Genomic DNA, 21,653 nt, shown 5'->3' with positions numbered 1-21,653 from the left:
CCAGCAGTGAGGATGCCGGAGGGGCCGGGGAAGGTCAGTGGGAGCTTCGGGGGAAGGCCCTCTGACTGAACGGCAGGAAGCACAGGCCACGCTTTAGGAGGACGGGGTGGTCCGGGACAGCCGAGAAAGATGGTCCGGAGGGGTCCGGGCCGCTCTCCAATGAGAAAAACACAGGCAGCACGAGCAGGGGCAGAAAACTGCGACAGTCCTAGCAACGGAGGCCTGAGCTAAGGCACCAGCCGTGTGGACAGAGCTGAGTAGCTGGTGAAACCTGGGGGACGTGCAAGGCGGTGGGGGCGGGCGGATCAGAGGTGACCCTGAAACCAGGCAGCTACCTCCCCCTGTGTGGCGGGGTCCCGGGCTGGCCCTCGCCCTGGGGTGCAGCAAAGCTAATATCCCAAGGGATCAAGGCCCCAGCCTCGGCCACGCCCTCCCCCCACGCCGCCGAGGCGATTGCCAAGGGAGCGGCTGAACCAGCCAAAGGCCTCCTCCCGCCGGCAGATGCGGTGACCCCCCACCAGCCACACAAACGGAGGAGGCCGGACGGGTGTGAATAATCACAAGCACATGCCGCTCCCTGCAGCCACCAGGGGCAGCCTCGCCTCCCGAAACGAGGGGGCCCCTGCGGCCCGGAAGGGAAAATGCCAACTAAAACCAGCCGTGGCATCTTCACCGAGAGCACCCCTCCCTCTCCAATCCTACAGAAGCTTCCGGACCCGAGGGGCTAACCCAATCAGCTCACAACCGTCCGGGAGGCGCCACCCCAACAACACGCTCTGCTGCTGCTCGTTCACCGTCATGGCCACACGCTGCCAGGAGCGTGGATTAAGGCCCGTTGAGAGGGAAGTCAGGGCGCCTGTCCGTCCGTCCGTCCGTCCGTCCACAGGGAGGGTGGTCCCTGGGAGGCGGTTTGAGACCAAAGGACCCCTGAGCTCACTTATTCTGACGCAGAAGAGGACCGTAGGCCTCAAGGTCCTTCTTCCCTCCTCCCCAAGCTGAAGAACGAACCCCCCCCCCGACCGCACTGGCAAAAGATTCACCCCCACAAACAGGGAAAACTTCCCGGGACTGCAGGTGCTACGTGTGGGGTGTTGGCAGGAACACACGGGTTGGCCACTCAGGGGACCGGCTTTGTACGCGCAGTCCCGGGACACAGAAAGCCGCAGACACAGCAGCAGGGCCCGTCCTGCTCATGTGGGGACTCGGGCGCCCGTGCTGCCACACGGTCTGGTTTATGTGGAGCCCGGTGTCCCAGGAGTTTGATAATTAACGCACGGCCCCGGAAATGGAGACAAAACGGAAGACGCAAATGCACCCTGAAGGAGCGGTCATTTGTGACAGCGAAATGGTTCCGCCTCATACAAAACAAAGTCGGGAGGAGGAATTCACAAGGGGCTGGTGGCTCAGGTGCCAGGCTGTCACAGGCTTCCTCGTGGGCTTCCGCAGGCCTGCAGCTCCCACTGTGTCCACGGCAGACTGGCTTTGCTTCTGCCCCCCCACCCCGTGAGCGATGGTGCCTGGGGACAAGCATGCCAGCGTGAAGGGGGAGACCCGGCCTTCTCCTGCTTTCCCCCCTGGAGATCCAGCGCAGGGAACCTCTTACGGTGAGCACGTACTTTTGTACATTAAAGAACAGTGGCACAGCTTTCCACGTACACAGACGCGCCATCACGGATAAATCGCACAGTCACACACACTTCTCTTACTGGACTCGGGACCTCCGTCCGCTTTGGACTCTTTTGCTGACGAGGGCTGAGGGACACTGGCCGTCTCCATGTCATCAAGCCCAACATCCTGGCAGCTCGTGGGCAGGCCTAGTGTCCTGTGTCCTCTACACTTCCCTGTGCCCATTTTGTTTCCATTTTTGCCTTGGCTGCCAGGAAACTCAGAGCTGAAGTCATTGCTCTGTAGAATCAGAACGGTCTGAATCTTTCTTCGGTCTGTTTTTCATTTCTCTTTAAGTTTTTACTAGGCTTTTAAAAACAGTAAGATGTCATGAAGAAAACCAAAACGACTCATAATTCCCCCACTCGGACAACCCTTTGTCGTGCATTTATTCACAGACTTACACACATAGACTTCCTTTCCAAACACAAAAGAGATACTACGCCCTCTGTGCTGAACTTCTGCTCTTCGCTCGCTGATTTCTTGAATATCACTGCCTGGTTACATTCTCGCCCGGCCTAAGGGTGTCTGGGAGTCTCCTTCCTGCTACAGCAAGGACGACCTTGCCTTCCAACCATTTTCTTTAACCATCAATTCCAATACAGTGTAAGAATCTCCCAGTGCTGGGGAGTGGACAGACGGTCAGGTTCAACCCGTGTTCACCCGGTCCATGACCAACAGCTTCAGAGTCCCACTGTCTTCACTGCCTTCCTCTGTGCATACTGGTTCCTATACTGCACCTACTCGCAGGAAGTACTTGAGGAATCTACTTACAAAACTGACTATATGATGAGATTCTTTAAGGAGAATCAGAAATTCTGTCCTGGGGATAAGCGGAATCCTATGATCAAGCAATGATTTCAAGTCCGATTTTCCTGGCAGCCAAGGCAAAAATGGAAACGCAACGGCGACTCCCGAGTGGGAGGTGTGGTGCCAGGACGGTGGTCCTACGCAGGCTGTGCAAACACGCAAGGCCAAGCGGGAAATGGGAGAGGTCCATGGCAAATTCTGCCACCAACGGTCACCTGCCCTTCTCAGACCGTCCACACGTGGTTAATGCAAAATCGGGTCACTTTTTAGACCCCGAAGCAAGTACTTGGACTAAACCGCTCTGGGACAGAGGGCTTGCTGAACTGCGAGTGGCGCAGCTGCGGGAACTCAGCGGTGCTTCTGAGACAAGGGGGGGGGGGGGGGCAGGAAGCAGAGCTCTAAGTAAAACACCTCCGGGCTCTGGGACAAGGCGTCGCTCAGAAGACGAACCGAGAGGACGTCAGGCTACGCCAGAGTGACCAGCGGGTTGTAAACCACCCCACTGTCCAGCCCCTCGGTGAGGACCGGGTGAGGGTGCGTGGGGCAGGAAGGAAGAGTCCGGGCCAGAATCCGCTTGCACACGCCCTTCCCCCCCCCCCCCCCCCACCCCCGAACGGACCGCACAGTCTTGAGTAAGCGTCCGCAGCCCTCCCGCGGGCAAACCACTGGCTCGTGCCGGCTCCCGGCAGCAGCGACTGGGGCGCAGGGGCTCTGCGCACACGGGCCGGTTAAGGGTAAGTTAAACCCGGACGCCGGTTTCCCGTGACGGCTTCGACCTGAAGGTGACAAGAATCTGAGCAGACGCTCACCATCGCCCCTCTGGCGGAAGGGGCTGTGAGCCGCTCCCCACGCGCGGGCGGAGGGGGCACATCCAGAAGCAGAGCCCGCGGGCCCGGCCAGGCCGAGTCTGCACCCGCAGCCCACGTACCTGGGAACCTGGAGAAATAGGCCTTCCTGTACTTGCTCCCGTTCTCATCGTTCCAGAAGTGCGTGGGCTGGCAGGGGATCGGCTTGGTGCACACCAGCTCCCCGCTCTCTCCCCACACCGCCTTTCCTGGTTTGGGAAGAATGCAAAATAACCTCAGCACCCACGGCAGCCACGCCCCCTGGGCTTCTCCCCGCCCCCTCGCTAGCCGCCCCTTACGCGCCACGCCGTGCGTGGGACCCACGTGAAGGCACAGCGCGCCCCTGGTCACGTCAGCGCCCCTGGAAGCCGCGCTCACTCCTCCCCTGAAGACCTTCCCTCCCGGCGCGTTCCCCCCCACCTCTCCTCGATGGGTGATTTGTTTTTCCCACACGGGGGTCAATACTTTCACTCCACCGACACTGTCCTGTGTGTTTCCGAACCACGTAAACGGCCTCACGCGGCGCGTGTCCAGCGCCGCTCCCAGTGTGGCACCGGGGGGACTCACTCATCTACTACGTGGTGTTCCAATCGGGTCGTTCGGGGATTGTGATTCCCCGTGTGCAATCACGAGCATTTATTCCTCCAGAGACGCACCTCTCTGTCGTTCCCAGCTCTGCTCCCTAGCGCACACACACACCACGGGGAGCACCCCCACGCACACCATGGGGAGCACGCACACCATGGGGAGCACGCACACATCAAGGGGAGCACCCGCGCCCACCCCAGGGGGAGCATCGGCGCCCACACCAGTGAGAGCACTCGCGTGCACACCAGGCAGAGCACCCACACGCACAACGCGGGGAGAAGGCACACATCACTGGGAGCACCCGCGCCCACTCCAGGGGGAGTACCTGTACCCACACCAGGGGGAGCACTCGTGTGCAAACCACGCGGAGCACTCGCACGCACACCACGCGGAGCACTCGCACGCACCCCGGGGGGAGCACCCGCGCTCACACCACGGGGAGCACCCCCACGCACACCATGGGGAGCACTTCCACGCACACCACGGGGAGCACCCGCGCCCACAATAGTGAGAGCACTCGTGTGCACACCACGCGGAGCACCCACAGGCACACCATGGGGAGCACGCACACATCAAGGGGAGCACCCGCGCCCACACCAGGGCAAGCACCCGCGCACACGCTATGGGGAGCACCTACACGCACCAGGGGGAGCCCCCGCGCCACACCAGGGGGAGCCCCCGCACGCACACCACGGGGGGCATCTGTGCACAAACTACGGGGAGCACCCTCACACAGGTCTCCTTGCTCAGAGGTGCAAATGCTTCTCCAGGGGTAGAATTCCAGCATCACGGGGTACCCACCTTTCACCCTCTCTCTCTATCACCACACTGTGAGCTCAACAGGTGGCACCGAGGCACACGTGCTGCCACAAGGGCAGCCTGGATTCCAGCCCCAGGCACAGCACAGGCCACGGAGGCCACGGAGACAGGGCCAGACCGCGTCCCTCCCACTCCCACTGAGTGGGCCTGTGGAAAGCCGGCTGGTGCCTGTCTATCCAGCACCTTCCACAGTGCAGCAGGGCGGGACTTGCACTGAGAAGCCATCACCCCCCATGCATCCACGGAGGCTCCCGGGTTATCACGTGTCCATCACCTCGCCTAGCTCATGTCACCCCACCGAAGCCCCGAGACAGAAGACGGGCAGACAGGTAACCGTGTGCCTCTGGAAGCGTCGGTTTCTCTCTGCCAGGAGCATCTCCTCCCGAGCAGGCTACCGGACGCGGCGGCAGCCAGAGCCAAGAGAAACGGTTGGACGGTGGGGAGGAAAACAGACGTACAGAACCAAGAACTTTTGTGAGCAATGACCCCAGGCAGCACCAGGGAAAAGCCTTCTTCTGAGGATAAGAATGCATTTTCAGAAAGGTCTCTGGCAACACTCTCTGTGAACTTCAGGAGAGACCCTTCCTGCACTCCCCAGGCTCGCAGCCTGGTGTGGCCACGACTGCTGCTGTCTCTCCCTCTCCCTCGTGCAAACAGGAGCTGGCACAACCTCCCCGTGCACTCCACCAGGTCGAAATAATGGTGGCTGCAGTGCAAATTTGTGCAGCGCACACACCACACGCCGGGCCCTGTTTGGTGCTGGAGACACAAACAGGCTTTGCTGATTTATAGCCAGTGGCTGCTAACAGGCTACAAAGCAACCCAGAGAGACCAACCCCCAGCTCCCTCACTGGGTCCTCGTCAAGGTCAGGGTGTCGGACTAGCAAGGCAGTACGGCAGCCTCAGCAGCATCTCCGACGTTTGGATGCCGGGGGAACGGCCGCCTTCCTGCTATTCCTGAACACACAGCTCTCCACTGTGATCCGGCCCAACACCGACTTCCCAGGCGGGTAGGCTGAAGGGGGTTGGGGCCGGGCCGGGCGAGAAGCTGCATCACTCTACAGCGAGCAGGGCCTCCCCGCTCCGGGAGGTTCTGCAGAACTGACACCAAGCATCCGGGTCACGCCCGGGCACGGAAAGAAAAGTGGTCAGTGAAGCCGTCACCTTCCTCGTTCCAGGCTTCCACGGCCATGCCCAGGTTCCGGGCCTGAATCTCCCCTCGGTACACAGGAACAGAAAAGTTCTGGCCCATGAAGCAGGAGATGATGTCGGTGCCACCTGCAGACACGACAAAAGGAGATCCACATTCAGAAGACGGGGACAAACGGCCGTGTTTGTTATTGGGGAACACCCCGCGAGGGAGACCCCAAAGGACAGCTAGTCCCACTCTTTCTCGAGATGAATACAGAAAAACCCCCGGATGGTTCCGGCTTCTAAAGGAAGAAACGGAATTGCAGCAAACCGCCCGTGCCTGGGGGATTTATTCTGTGACCAAGGCTTCCTGCCGCAGGACGCACAAAACAGATGACCTCTCGTGGTCACCTCGAAATTCAAGACGCGGGCTCAGGGAAAACGGAGGCTTCGCCCGCTAGATCTACGGCACGGGCACCATCTCGCAGACGGTCACGCACAGAGGCCCTTTGCTGGCGTGTGCACGCACGCGGCCGCTGGGAGAGCAGAAACCCCGAGGTCCGTGCAGCGAGGGCCTCCCACATGAGGCAGCGTGGGATGGGAAACACTCCAGTTTCAGGAAGGAACTTGAAAGGGAGTCCAATCCCAAGAGCCAATGAGACAGGAGCGGCAGGAACCCCCGAAGCCGGACCCACCGCTGCCGACAACTGTCCCCTTGCTCCCCTCCCCATGAAAACGAGGATCGCGTTCGTCTCAGCGCCCCGGGCCCCAGGGGGGGTGCCAGCACGGCCCCCAGATGAGCACCAGACGCTCTCAGGGGACACTGTGACACACACAGCACTGGCCCGGCGCCGAGAGGCTCTGAGCTGAAACGCCCCACTGTTAGAATGTCACCGAATCGCCCAGCAGTACCGTGGAAATCCACTTCCCGAAGCTTCTACAAACCAGCATTTGGGGCAGGGAACGTGGGTGGCTCAAGGCCCACAACTCTCAGGAGGGTAAGGAGTGGACGTGAGTCTCCCGACACCTGGCTCCCCTCCCAGCGGCCAGAGACCCTCCACGCAGACAACCTGCTCATACAGACAGGAGCTCCTCAACCCTATTCCTGCTTCTCCCGAGGACCGTCTTGTCTCGGGACACACAGCTGTCATGTCTCAGGGCTTCACGGCACCCCACCGAGTGGTACGCGGGCAGGAGACATGTACGGATGTCACCTATCGTGAGGCCAATGACTCCACGAAATAAGGGACCAGAGCCCCGGCGTGCCCACCCAGTCGGCCCCTGGAGATCCCACGCTACAATCCACTCCTCGTGAGGGAAAACTGAGGCCCAGAGGGGAAAGGGAGGTCCCAAGACCACTCTCGGATGTTGGCGGGATCCCTGCTCGCCCCAACGGCCCAAGACCCCCAGCCTCGGGCCAAGGGTCCAGCTGGAAGGAGGGGGGCTGGCGGGGGCGTCCTCAGCCTCAGGCTTCCAGCAAATCAAATGGCGTCTTTTAAAGATGTGCTTTCAGAAGAACACAGTCACCTAAAGATTTTGATGAGCTGCGGGAGAACGAAGCCCAGGTCGCACCATTAAGGGGGAAACGTGGGACAGCGGGAACCCTACGTCAAATGCCCCCCCCCCCCGACACTGCTGTGCCACCTACGCACAGACAGATGGCCTCTGACAGAAACTGGCACGGGCTTCCTTGGGGAAGGAGGATTGGGGGGGGGGAGGGGGCGCGGTCACCACCCTATTTCCTTTTGGATTCTGAATATACAAATTATCTTCACACAACTTTACGTTAGGAAAAAAGTAAGGGGAAAAAAAGCCACTTGAAATCCCAACGCCCATACGCACACGCGGGCGTCCACTCACCTGCACACGTGCCTTTCTCCAATCTACAAAGGGGACCACGCTTGATAACTCTGGAGTCTGCTTTTCTGAACACATCACAACCCTCTCTCAATTATAGTAAATAAGTTTCCATCTAAATAAAAATCGTCATCGTCTCCCTTCTAACAGCTGCAAAAACAAAGGATGCACCATAAATGATTCCATCAATCCCCTTCTACTGGGCACACAGGTCATTTCCGGCTTTCAATGAACATACGCAACGTTGCAACGACTGTTCTCATACACGGCCAATTCTTAGTATTTACAGATTCTGTAGTTGCAAATTCTCCTACTCGCTAATTTTGTAACCCCAAAATCAACACTCAGGGTGCTTTCAAGGTCGTCTGAGAACGTGACCCGAGAACCAAGCGGTGAAAATCTCGAGATGCCCAACACGCACGTTCCCGGCTGAGGTCCAACAAGACAGAGGGCCCTGCCCTCTGGTTCCAGCTCCCGTCACCGCAAGGACCGGAGGACCGTGAGGGGAGGAGCTCAGGCTCCGGGGCGGCTGCGCTGGGTTAGAATCTCTCCACCGCGCCCCGTTAGTGGGGCAGCTCCAGCAAGTCGGTCAACACTCCTGAACCTTGTTTTCCCTTTTGTAAAATAAAGAAAACAGAATCTACCAGAAAAAGCCGTTTCCGGGACATGAGATTGTAACCGACGTGAGACACGTAGGTGCATTATCTCCCCCAGAAGCCACGGTTCAGCATCTGCCAACTCGGCGACTTTCTCGAACTTGACTACCAGGGACAAGAAGAGCCAACGTGCACGGAGGCGTGTGGGTCAGAGGCTGTGCGCGCTGGGGGGCGACCGGCCCGGTCGTGTCCCGTGTCCTGACTCCTCCAGCACCCCCTCCCCACAAGCACACAGACGGGAGCGTACCTGAGATGGAACCCAGAAGGACGCTGCTCTTAATGCACCTGTAGACATAGTCATAGCTCTGGGCTTTCAGCGGGGAGCCGGTGGACAGGACCGTATGAAGCGTCTGGAGACTGTGGGTTTCCACTAGGGCGAAGGACCACGGAAAGATTAAAACTAAATCCGACACCTGTAGCCTGGCCTGCCAGGAAACAGGTAACGGAGCAGCTCTGAATTGCCTGGCTGGCAAGACGGGGAACGGGCCAGGTGCTGCGAGAGGCACGCTTTACTCACTTGGCTTCAGGTCTTTCTCTTCGAGCACAGCCAGCCACTTGGCACCCGTTCCAAGGATGGTGATGCTAAGGGCACGGGAGGGAAAGAAAACAAACTCTCGGGCTCCTGCATAGGCCATGCACCGAAGCCTTCTAAAATTAGTGACTCATTGCTGACAAGTCTGCAAAATCCAAGATACGTCACCTTCCTGGGCTGAACTGATGCTCGCTATTGAGTTCAGAGTGAGTCACGACACTGTGTTTACCGTCGGGGTACAGCAGGGACAGGTCTGCACGCTGACTCTTAACGTGCCCAGAACCCTGGGTCCCCGGACCATGAGGCTCCGTGGAAGATAACGAGCCACACGACAACCCACTATCCTCCCGATTACGGGATAATTTTCTCTTTTTCGGCCAAAGGAAGCCGTAAAATCAAGACCTCCCGGCCGGCCCCACATCGACTTCGCGCTCAGGCCACAAGGGTCTCCTTCCCCGGCACACCTATCTCAGTCCCGCTCAGGGCCTGGGCTCTTGTATTCCCTCTGCCTGAACGTGTCGTGGCCCCTCCCCAGGTCTGGAGGTTCAAGTCCCAGCCCCGGTGCCCTTGCCTCCGAGGGTCTCCCTGACCCCAGGGCACCAGTGGCACTTCTTTGTCTCTCTCCTTTCCCCATTCGGGTGCCAGCCCCTCGAGGACAGGGACCTGTCCACCTCCACCACCGTGCACGCCCCAGGGCCCGGCGGGGGACGCGGCACAGAGCGCACACCCAGATACGCGCGCGTGCGCAAATGATACCGGCAAAGGGCCGTCCAGCAAGTGCACTTTGCAAGGTGAGCTTGTCGGCCCGTCACCAGGCTCCACCGAGAACTCTCGCACTCAGAGACAGGCGACACGGGGTAATCCGGGTGGCTTTGATGCAGGCCCAGTTACTGGCGCAGCCCACACAGAAGACCCCAGACTTCTGGCCCCAGCCCTCACCCGAGTATTCCCCGAGCCAGACTCCCAGAGCCCAGAAATACACCCCAAATGATGAAGAAAGCCCGTCCTTTGAAAGAACCTTGTCTGTGCCGACACAGCAAGCGCCCAGTCACCAACCGAGGGGGCGAGTCCGTGCGCCGGCACGTTATCAGTCGGCGAGGATTTCAGTCCTACATTTATCGACATTATTTTAAAAACCAGACGCCCTGAAACGACCCCACAAGATCCCTGCCGTTCAGCCGCTCGGAAGGGCCGCAGCTCGTGTTACAAACCGGCAGGATCTGACGTGACCACACGCGACTCAGTTTTTAATTTTCGCCTCACCTGACACGCACCCCCCTTTCGATCGCCGCTGGCAGTGGGAGCAAGCGGCGGAGGCCTGAGGCCCTTGCACGCTCCCCTCCCCTCGGCTCCCGCCCGGGCCGTGCAGCCGCACCAGCCTCCGCGAACCCGGTGGGCAGGCTCTCCCGGCCGCGTCCAGGGCGGCCAAGGCCACATCTCTGGCAACATCTGGGGCACGAGCCAACCGGGGCTCAGGACGTGCCTACCACATGGGCCCAGAGCACAGATCTGTGAGTGTCAGACCCGCACCTACACGCACACGCAGGCACACCCACATATACACTCACTCTTGCTCACGCACACTTACACACGGTCGCTCACCCTTGTGCACACGTGCACACACATACACATGTGCACATACACAGACACACACACAGAGCTGGGTTTTCCTGGGGCTCTTCATCCTTCAAATTCTTTAGCATCGAACCCCAATAATGCACATTTTCTGACCCCCCTCCTGTCACACACACACACACACACACACACACACACACACACGCACACACCAGAAAGTGTCCCCACCTGGAGCCTGGTTCACAGGTATTAAGGGTAAAGCTCTTAAAGCCATCTACATTCCCAGAGATTCGATTAACCTTTCGTTGGAAAACAGTCTCATTAGGAAATAACCTTCCTCACCAATATTGGGAGCCAAATGTCAGGATTTAAATATTACCCAGCCCAGGCAAAGCTGTATTTGAAATTTTAATGGCCAAGGATGTAAAAACGTTAGTGGCTCCTCTGTTTCCCCACCGTGAACGGATTCAGACTTAAAGTAACGAGCACATTTCAGAGCACGGCTGCTTCCGGGCCCCCAGGGTCTGCTGGTTCTATATTCTCACTCCTGGAACCACGATCATTAGGCCAACAGTGACCACGCAGCACAGTGGTGAGGACACCTCAGTCGGTTACGATTAACTCATTAGCAGAGGAAGCACTCCCACGCGGTCGGTCTCCTGACCATTTCCCACGGAGATGAGGAGGAGGGGAATTAGGAGAGGGGGCCCCGCGTCCTTCCCCATGTTCTGCCTCTGCTCCTCAGGATTCCCGCGTATCACTCGATCAAGGAACGAGCCGTTAGCAGGACCGCATGGAGGACAGACCCCCTCACACAGCGTCTGCGGGAGCATTGTGGAGCAATCTCCTGACGGGCTCGAGGAGGCCCAGGGGACAGCAGGCCAGCACCGCGGGACGGCTGGCAAAGGCAGGACTCCCCTCTCGCCATCGGGCCCAGAAGGCCGGCGGTGGGAAGCCCAGACCCTGCGCCCGCCCCCTTCCCGTACGCGTCCACGCCGTCCCCCGAGCCGCCTGTTTCACACCCCACCTCAGCCTTGAGCTGGAGGAGGCCTGCGTGAGCCAGAACCCTCGCTGGCCCCGTGGCCCCGTCTCCCTTCCTCCTGAGCTTTCCCGCCAGTTCTTGGATTCCAGAGTCCTGGAAACAGGATCACGTTCCCTCTCCTGATCTCCTGATTGTTTCAGACCCACTCCTGGCCCTGGGGGGTGGCCCCCCAACTCTACACGAAGACTCCCCATCTCCGTGGTGGGCTCCGGTCGGGACCGCCTGCCCCTTCGCACCTTCCTTGGCAACTTCAACCTCCCACACCCCCCCTCGCCCCCCGAGGGGCACCACGCACCCCGGAGAAGGTACCTCCTCTACGGCAGCCGACCGCAGGGTGGCTCTGTGGCCCGGCGTGCTGTCTCGGGTACCTACCCCAGCCGGTCAACCAGGTCCCAGAGCACGTTGGGCGTGGGCACCAAGGGGGAGCCGTCGTACAAGACCAGGGCCGCTCCCGTGGCCAGAGCGGACACCATCCAGTTCCACATCATCCAGCCGACCTGGAACAGAGGAGCACAGTGCCAACCGAGCGCCGGGCCAGCCGCCCTCGCCTCCACCGTTCGGCTCCTCACGTCCCTAGAAAACCTCCCGAAGCCGAGCCAACGGCTGCTGCGAACCGCCCCTCTCAGATGCACGAGGCTTCGCCCCGGGAATTTCACGCCAAGAGCTGACCGCGCACATCAGATCCACGCACACACGCGCGCTAAGAGGGGTCGAAGAACGTCCGCCGTGGCCTTCCCGGGCACAACGGGAGACGGACGGCAGCGAGACGCCCGCCAACGCAAACGTGGTCCCACACGGGCACAAACTACGGAACACCACACACCGAATCCGTGAACCCGCGTCCGACGTCTGCACCCGGATGGCCGCCCACCGCGGCCGCCGAGAGGAACGAGGTCTGGGTGGATGAGGACAGGTGTCTGAGACGAGCTTAAGTGTGAAACACGCCAGCAGAGGGCACGCGCATGACCCCATCCACACCTGGGGGGGGGGGGTGTGCACAAACCCAGAGGCCCGCGGGGCACGCACGCTGCGTGTGAGAACGACCGCCACGGCTGCCCTGGACCCCGGAGGACGCCGACGTCTCACGTGCACTCGGGCGTGCTGTGTGAAAGGGTTCCCACGCGCAAGAAGTGCCTTTTCCGTTATCTATGAATGAAGTTTAAGGCACAAAGGTGCTGCCAAACCCACTGACAACAGCTTTCCCGTCCACGCGGGGGATCTGTGGGCGGTTCCAGAGCAGGGCAGCCAGAGGGAAGCTCCGGCAGGAAATCTGCCCGCACCGAGGGCCAGGAGGACACCCCACCGGCAAGACGGCCTCGCCCGGCACCCCTGCGGCAGATCCCACGGGGGGACCGGGTGGCCACGAGGCGCCCCAGGCTGCCCGCGGGCACAGCCCGGCAGAGAAGCCCAGACGAGGGCTTAGAAGACACGACTGGCACACGGCCTCGGCAAGTCCCCTGCGGCCTGAACCAGCCTCGGCAAGTCCCCTGCCGTCAAGAACCCAGCGGCCCCCGGAGCCCCCCGTCCTTCCCCTCGGCACCAGCAGGGTCGCACAAAAATCTCAAGTTAGGTGAGCTGCCTTAATATCCCTAGCTGAGTTTCTTTCACTGAGGAACCCGTCTCCGGAAACCAGCACGGCAGCCCCCGCAGCTCGCGGCCCGGCCGACCCGCTGTCCAAAAAAGCTGCTAAGGTGGGTCACTAAGTGACACGGCGCAGGCCTGGCTCCACAGGACAAGCCAACCGCCTGTCCTTCGTGGGCAGGACGCTGCTGGGGAAAGTGAAAAGCCTCTGGGAGGACCGCTCCAGATCTGCCACGTTCCGGGCACTTTCCTCGATGCAAAACCCTGTCATTTGAAACCACGTAGCCCCGGGAGGCCGCTGAGTTGGACGTGGTCGGGGCTACGGGGGTCTTCGTGCCATTCAAACCCGACGCCCCGTCAACCCTGCTGGGCTGGGCTCCCGCGTGGAAAGGGCCCGGAGGCTGGCACTGCCTGGCGCCACTGGCCCACCTGTGGGGACGCGGTGAGCAGGGCTCTGGGATACAAGCCTGCAGCTGACAGAGACCCAAATCATTTGCTCCGCGCCCTTGACTTGCAGCAGGACAGCCTGAGCAGCCACACACCCAGGCTGCCAGGCTCCCAGGCTCCCGTCCTGCGACTGCCATAGAGTCCTGGCTCCGTCCCCGGGGGCGGAGCCACAGCCCTGGGCACCAGTCTCGCGGGCCGGGAATGTGCCTCCAGCCTTCTGTTTCCTTCAAAACCCAGCACAGAATCATCATCCGGGAAACGGAGCTGAATCCCTCCGAGACCTCCTGGTATTTGCAGGCTGAGAAGAAGCCCACCTGGAGCGCTCCTCCCTTGGGATAAAACGCGTCTTTTACCTCGTCCTCGCTCACCTTCCAGAGTTCAACCAGGACAGGAGCGTCTCCAACTGCTCAAACCCAAGCCTCGCTTTAGTGACGCGTATCCTGAGCTAAACCACGGAAACGTCCACCCCACGTCCCGGTGACGCCTGACCCAGAGGACGCTGGCTTCTGTTGCTCTCTCTGCTTTTCCTTGGCCCCTGGGCCCCCTTCCTCGGGGCATGCCGCAGCCTTTACGGGATCCTAGCGCAAACACCACAGTGAGGAGCGAGGCGACCGAGCATCTAACTGCCCAGCTTCCGGGGCAGCTGGGGCAGGTGCCCTGGGTTCAGCCACAAAACGCACTGGCAAGGACTTGGGGCAGAAAAGAACTTCCGTGAGGGCAGCGGCAGCCAGTGCCTGGGCTGGCAGGCGGCTCCGGTCCCCAGGGTGGCCTCTCTCAGGCCCAGCCTGGCCTCCGCACCGGACCCCCAGCTGTCACAGTCATTGGGAGAGCCACCTGGAAACACTTCCTATTACCGCCCAAGGGACTTAGTGGCCTCAAACGCCACCTATTTACTATCTCCGAGTTCTGCAGGTCCAAAGTCCAAAGTCAAGGTGTCTGCAGAACCGCATTCCTTCTGGAAACCTCCGGGGAGAATCTCTTTCTCGGCGTCTACCAGCTTCCCAAGGTCACGCACATCCCTTGGCTCCTAAGCCCACTCACTCTGACCTCTGCTTCCCTCAGAACAGCCCCTTCTCTGACACTGACCCGTCCACCTCCCTCTTACAAGGACCCTTGTGCTCCCGGCAGGCCCGCCCGGCTAGCGCAAGTGAAGGCCCCGGCACAAAACCCCCGGCTGAACCGCATCCACCCGGAAGGAAGCAAAGCGAGGGATGGGAGGGACGCAGAGGGCAGGAGGGCACCCCGCGGACACATGCACTCGACTCACCGTGGTGTAATACAGGAGGGTGTCGCTGCTGTTCATGTTGCCGTGGAGAATGTGTTCCTTCAGGTGCTGGATGAGGGTGCCCTGGGGAGAGGCGGGGGACACGGCGTGAGCGGGGCGCCCCTGCGCCGACGGCACGGGGGCACAGGCGCAGAGCCCCGGGGAGAAGCCGACCTCTTGCCCCTCGCCCAGAGGAAGCAGACCGCCGGGCAAGCCGGCCCGGATGCTCTGCCAGCTGACCCGGGGGTCTCCGGGGGCCGGTGGGGGCAGCCTCGGACCGGCCTGTGAGCTCCGGGTGCCAGAGAGACGGGGAGCACCGTGGGACCCCAACCCCAGGCAGAAAGCAGGAGAGGCAAAGTCAGAGATACAGGAAAACAGAACAGGGGCCCACGGGGCAACATGCACCTCCAGGGCGGGCGCCAGCCAGGCGACACTGGGACGCTTCGCGAGCCTCGGACCAGAGCTCGCGCGACCCTTGGCCGAGGGAGAGCACGAGGCCCTGCTTGCAGCCCAAAGGCCCAGTCAGACCTCCCGACCTCCACGCCCGGTCCATTATTTCTCTCTGTGAACGTTTAACGGGCAGGACGTGCACCGGGCCCAGCGCTCCGAGGCACAGGCCACGACGGGCCCCCTCCCCGGCCCCAGGTCTCCGGGCAGCCGCTCCCTGTGTCTATGGCCAGGGACCCTGTAGCTTCCTTCATGCTGGTTTTCTTACCCGGACGCACGGCCCTGCCCTTTGCTTTTTCCACGTAACGTGCCCTGGGGCTCCTTCTCGGGGCACGGAGCTTCCTCGCGTCTGATGTTCAGCTCTGTAATACTCCAGTGCCCACGCCCCCTCATTCCCAACTTGCTCTGCCCGTCCTGCTGTGAGCCGCAGGAAAGGGAGCACCGGGTGGACGGCCGAGCAGGGGCCCTGCACCAGCCCCTTCTCTCTCCCGGCCTCAGTGCTCCCATTCTGCATGGATCTCACACACGATCCCGAGGCCACACGGAGCACTGCCCCTCGGAAGCCCCTGAAGAGCGCCGGCCCCACACTTCACTCTGGTCCGTGGACAGGAGCACCTGGCTGACGTCAGTGGGCTCCCGTCGTTTAGGGACTATCGGGCCTGAAGCGAGGACCCCTTATCACGAGCAGCCTTGACAACCGACCCTCTTTGTATCCAAGAGAAGTAAAAACGAGCCAGGAGGGGGAGATGGTCCCTCTCGAAGCTCAACGGAAACCCTCCTGCCCAACAAGTTCTCCAGCTCAAGAGTCAGAGCTCCCGTTCCAGAGCGTGTCCAGAGCGGCGCCCCTCGCCAGGCCCTTGAGGAGCAGCAGGGACCTGAGCCACTTGGGGGCCGGGCAGACCGCAGCACAAAGACTTCCACTGGGTGGGGGGGACAGGTCCTTTCTGAGGGTCCCCAAGGCCACCTGCAGATTCCTGGAGCGGGCCTCCCGTGGCTTTATCGAGCATGCATCACGGGGCTCGGAGACAGCCCCCTACCCCGGGGTCAGGAGCTTCTGTGCAAAGTTCTGCGCACTGTTCTCCCTCAGACTGGGTGGGCACCTGCTAGGGGACAACAATCACTTCAGGAACTCTCTCAGTCAGCACAAAACATCCCCACGGCAAATCCACAGACAGGGCCAGGGGCTCCCTGACAACGGCAGCCTGTGGCAAATCCCCCTCCCATTTACTTAAAATGGGCATTTAGGGGCACCTAGGTGGCTGTCAGTTGAGCATCCGACTCTTGATTTCAGTTCAGGTCATGATCTCACGGTTCGTGGGTTCAAGCCCCACGTCGGGCTCTGTGCTGACAGCTCGGAGCTTGGAGCCTGCTTCGGATTCCGTGTCTCCCTCTCTCTCCTTCTGTCCCTCCCCCACTCGTGCTCCCTCTCTTTCAAAAAAAAAAAAAAAAGTTAAAAAAAATTCTTTTCAAAAAATAAAATAGGGGCGCCTGGGTGGCTCAGTCGGTTGAGCGTCCGACTTCAGCCAGGTCACGATCTCGCCGTCCGTGAGTTCGAGCCCCGCGTCAGGCTCTGGGCTGATGGCTCGGAGCCTGGAGCCTGTTTCCGATTCTGTGTCTCCCTCTCTCTCTCTGCCCCTCCCCCGTTCATGCTCTGTCTCTCTCTGTCTCAAAAATAAATAAATGTTAAAAAAAAAATAAAAATAAAATAAATAAAATAAAATAAAATAAAATAAAACCGGTGTTCAGTTTAGACCTGTATGTTCGCCCCGCGGTCTGCTCTAAGCCTGGCCTGTGTATAACCCCACACGGGCTTGCTGGGGCCTGTCCTCCTCCTCTCAGGTGGCACAAAACACACCAGGCTTTGCTTCCCACTCGAGAATCTCTCTGAATAAATCTTAATTCACAGCAACGGTTCTGCTCTTAATTTTTAAATATTTATGGGTGAGTCTGAGGGGAAGGACGAACAACATGACTTCGTGCGTCTCAACCAGGAAGAGGAATTTAATATCACAGGAAGAAGAGGGAAGCGGCTTTCTGACACCTCTTGTGGACGTAGAAAACACAGCCTGCAGACCAGGCATGGCCCGGCACCCCCGCGAGCCCGGGGCACAGCCAGCGGTCCCCACGCCGCAGCCCTCCGCCCGGCTGCCTCCGAGCCTCCGGCGGAGACGACGCTGACAACAGGCAAGACGCTTCGTCACTTCTCTGGAGATGCGACAGCCCAGCGGAGAGAGAAGGAGTGTAATTTTTCCTGACTTTTCCACACTCTAAATATACCAGGCATGATGATTTTATGAGCAAGCTACATTCTATCAAATACGTTTTTATGTTCCTCTCCTAAAAAAGTGACATTCGCTATGCAAAAAGCACTAAAAATAAAAACGCAGTGAGACATTTTGGTTTTTCCTAAAATGTCTGTTGTTTTGCCACGCAGACCCTACCCTTGTCTACAAGGTTTCTAAAAATGCTCCCCTCTATAGCTCGTTAACGGGCCCGTGACCAGGCCGACCAGGGCTCTCCTCTCCAGGGAGGATGTGATTCCAGCAACCACAGCAAATGACATCTCCCGACTTGATTTAATAAACTAGGAAGGTTTGAACAACAGGGTCAACTCACTCTTACAAAAAGGCGACTCAACTCTGGCCAGCATCACTTCTAGAAATAAAGCCTTGGGCCCCCGGACTCCCCCCTCCCTCCTGCCCTGTGGTTTCCTGCGAAGTCACCAGGGGCTCTCGGTGTTCATCTGGAGGCTCTACGTCATAACCTGCGATCAGACCTCCAGCGAATCCAAAACCAGGTAATAATGAAGCCACTGCTAACTGCTTTCCCCATTCTGATGAAAGCACTCTGTGAAAAGCTGCAGAAGGCTTTAAAATGATTCAAATGTAAACGTTCCCTTTGTACAGAAGGGATTCAAACTGCTTCGAGGCAGAGGGAACATCTGTAAAAGCCAAATGCGCTAGAAGAGAAACTTTATGTTTAATTTTCAAATACCACCATGTTGTCAAGCAAAGGCTGGAAAGCGGTCTGCGAACAGGACATTTCTCCTCGCGAATAACCCCCTTCTTCTGAGCAGCGGGAGAAAAGGCGGCCACAACAAGGTTTGACCAAGAGACCGCAGGCTTTTCTCCTCCCCACAGGCCAAGCCAACTGAGGGAGAAGCTAGGAAGAGGGTCCAGAGAGAAGCTGTGGAACGGACCAGGCAAGCCCAGGGCTGCGGGAAGGAGCACCAGGCACGCAGCCCCTGTGCCCCCCGAGACCAGCCCAGGAGGGGTCCGAGTTCCAGGAGGGGACCGATTGTGCCAGAGTCTAAAAGAAGCTCTCCCATCAAGGCCAGAGGCGGGGTAGGAGGAGACGAGGCCAGGAGGGCTCACAGTCACAGACAAGGAACTGTACCTCGGGAGAGTGACCCATTTAGATGATCATCATGAAATAAACTGACATCAGGGGCCTCCTGAACATCACTTCCAAAAGGCATCGCCCCAATCTAACCCGCAGGAAACCTCGACCGAACCCAGACAGCCGTTCTGCCAGACCAGAGGCTGGGAATCCAAAAATGCCAAGGTCGTGAAAGGTGAAGGCAGGGGAAGGACACCAGAGGCGCGACAGCAGGCGGCTGCGAAGGATGTCATGGGGAGAGTGGAAGCACCCGAGTGGTGACGGTATCACATCAACACTGACTTTCCTGAACGTCACGACGATACCAGGGTTTTGTGAGAGAACGTTCTCGTTCTCAGGAGGTGTGAGAAGGGCCGGGACTCCCCAATTTGTTCTCGAGGGGTCAGCAAAAAGCTAAAGAATAACAACGTGTGTGTGTGTGTGTGTGTGTGTGTGTGTGTGTGTGTTCAGAGACAGAGAAGCAAAGCAAGAGTCTTTCAAGGAAACATTGAGAACGGACGCTGAGGACGTTAACGATATGGCGGAGTCTAGCTGACATGCCCGTTGTGCTCCCTCCCCCTGCACCTGTTCCACGGGCTTGGAACTGTTCCAAGAATGAACGGTTGAAGTCACTAACGCACATGGATAAAATCCCACGCTTAGTGGGAAAGCGTTATTCCAGGTGCTTGAATATGGTTGGACTTTTGAGGAAATAAACAGAAAAATGAGACGTATCTGTTCTGGGCTGAACTGTGTGTCCCCAGAGCCACACTGTGAGGCCCTAAGGCCCAGGACCTTGGAGGGTGACTCCATTTGGAGATGGGGCCTTGGAATTGGTGGAGAAGGTAGAGAGACCACCGCAGTGGGTCCTAATCCAGTCTGGTGGATTTTTTTACACAAAGAGGAAATGTGGGCAAAAACGAGCCCCCGGGGACGCCTGCACAGGGGGAAGACCGAGGGAGGACTTCCGAGTGAGACGGCGGCCTCTGCAAGCCAAGGCGACAGGCCTCGGGTCCAACCCCGGGCCCCTCGATCTGACTCCAGCCCCGGAACTGTGAGAAAGAAGGGCATGTCTCCTGTTCGAGCCGCCGGCCCGCGGTCCTCGGTCACGGCAGCCCAGACGACGACCACAGTGCTGGAGCTGTGCCGGAACAGCTTCCTAACTGCACTTCAGAACGTAAGCCAGCGGCTCTCCATGCCGGACCGCAGCCGCGGTCGGCCCCGTTCCACCACACCACCGAGCGCACACACACACGCACTGTTCTCCCCTGCTCTGCTTCGCCCCTCCTGAAACGGGCCCACAGCGCGGAAGTCAGGGCTCACCCAGTGCGCGCCCTGCCTCGGACGCACCGCGGGGCCTCCGCACCGGTCACTGTGGTGACAGGTGCCACGGCAGCGCCTGGAACAACAGCGCCTGGAACAGCAGCTCCGGGTGCCTGGGCTCAGTCTCCGATCTCCACGCGGCCCCCCAACTCAAAGGGGGGCCGCGTGCCGCAGTCTCTGGGGAGGGGGCGCGGTCTGGCTGGGGTGGCGGTGTGGGTGCAGAGCCGGACGCCCACCTCCGCCAGCTGAGCCCCCAGGAGAGCACAGACGGTTGGAGAGACGTACCCCCGCGGAATGCACCATGCACTTGGGCGCTCCGGTCGTGCCCGACGAAAACATGATGAAGAGCGGGTGGCTGAAGGGCAGCTGCTCGAACTCCAGCTGTGGGGCCTGCTCGCCCTTCGCGGTGGCAAGAAAATCGTCCAGAAACACACTGGGGGCAAAACACACAGACGCAAACGGTGAACGTTCCAGAATGCTGGGTTGTATCCCGAGGCCTCCCAGGCTACACCTGGCCGCTCGCTGCCCTCTACTGCTTCCGTGAAGGATTTCCTGGGAAAACTAACCTTGTTTGCAGAAGACCCACCTAAGGGATCCACGCTAATTGAGGGAAAGCTGACAGAGAGAAAATTCCATGTTGCTTTATTAGCACACTCACAGGGCCCGGGGGGGGTCTCGTCTGAGAACCTGCTAAGTGCTTTAGCAAGCATGTGCAGAAGGACCACTCACAAGTAACGCGTCCTGTCTGTGTGCAAACTCAGGGGAAGAGCGTGTGACTCCGACACCCGGCCGCCCCAGCAAGGAGCAGGGAGAGGAGACACCAGATTCCCGAGCTTCTCCACAGACGGTGAAGAGCAAGAAGGTGGGGCCAAGATCTGAAAACTACAGTTTCTGAGACAGAAACACTTTTAGGCAGGGGCGCCCGGGGGGGCTCAGTCGGTTAAGCATCTGACTTCGGCTCAGGTCATGATCTCGCAGTTCGTGGGTTCGAGCCCCGCGTCGGGCTCTGGGCTGACAACACAGAACGTGCTTGGGATCCTCTCTCTCTCCCTCTTTCTCCGCCCCTCCCCTGTTCCTCCCCTCTTTCTTTCTCTCTCAAAATTAATAAACTTTAAAAAAAAAAAAAAAAAAAAGAAGCCCAAACTGCCCTACAACCCAGCAATTGCACTACTAGGTATTTATCCAAGGGATACAGGTGTGCTGTGTTGAAGCGGCACATGCACCCCAACGTTCACAGCAGCGCTATCGACAATGGCCAAAGTATCCCAAATGTCCATCGATGGATGAATGAATAAAGAAGATGTGGTATGTATGTGTGTGTATACACACACACACACACACACACACGCACACACACAAATGGAGTATTACTCAGCAATCAAAAAGAATGAAATCTTGCCATTTGCAACTACGTGCATGGAACTACAGAGTATTATGCTAAGCAAAATTAGCCAGAGAAAGACAAATATTATGACTTCACTCATATGTAGAATTTAAGATACAAAACAGATGAACATAGGGGTGCCTGGGTGGCTCAGTCCATTGGGCATCTGACTTCGGCTGAGGTCATGATCTCACGATTCATAGGTTCGAGCCCCACGTCAGGCTCTGTGGTGACAGCTCGGAGCCTGGAGCCTGCTTCGGATTCTGTGTCTCCCTCTCTCTCTGACCCTCCCCCACTTGTGCTCTGTCT

General features: G+C 59.2%; 1 protein-coding gene across 2 annotated transcripts in view; it reads right to left on the bottom strand.

Moving 5' to 3' along the window:
- The window catches only part of AACS (acetoacetyl-CoA synthetase), a 52,699-nt gene that overhangs the window by 5,506 nt on the left and 25,540 nt on the right, over nucleotides 1–21,653 (bottom strand). For both annotated transcript variants that reach the window (XM_047093204.1, XM_047093203.1), the window contains exons 8-14: nucleotides 20,246–20,393; nucleotides 14,816–14,896; nucleotides 11,893–12,017; nucleotides 8,889–8,953; nucleotides 8,619–8,741; nucleotides 5,892–6,005; nucleotides 3,404–3,529 (exon numbers count right to left, since the gene is read on the bottom strand). In XM_047093204.1, coding sequence (XP_046949160.1) covers nucleotides 3,404–3,529; nucleotides 5,892–6,005; nucleotides 8,619–8,741; nucleotides 8,889–8,953; nucleotides 11,893–12,017; nucleotides 14,816–14,896; nucleotides 20,246–20,393 — 782 coding nt within the window. The remainder of the gene's footprint in view (nucleotides 1–3,403; nucleotides 3,530–5,891; nucleotides 6,006–8,618; nucleotides 8,742–8,888; nucleotides 8,954–11,892; nucleotides 12,018–14,815; nucleotides 14,897–20,245; nucleotides 20,394–21,653) is intronic.

Source organism: Lynx rufus, unplaced genomic scaffold (assembly GCF_022079265.1).
Source record: "Lynx rufus isolate CCGP_SWC_20201006 ecotype Redwood Valley unplaced genomic scaffold, mLynRuf1.p SCAF_33, whole genome shotgun sequence".
Lineage (NCBI taxonomy): Eukaryota > Metazoa > Chordata > Mammalia > Carnivora > Felidae > Lynx > Lynx rufus.
Note: the sequence above shows the minus strand (reverse complement) of the source record. Positions and strands in the feature narration are given on the sequence as shown.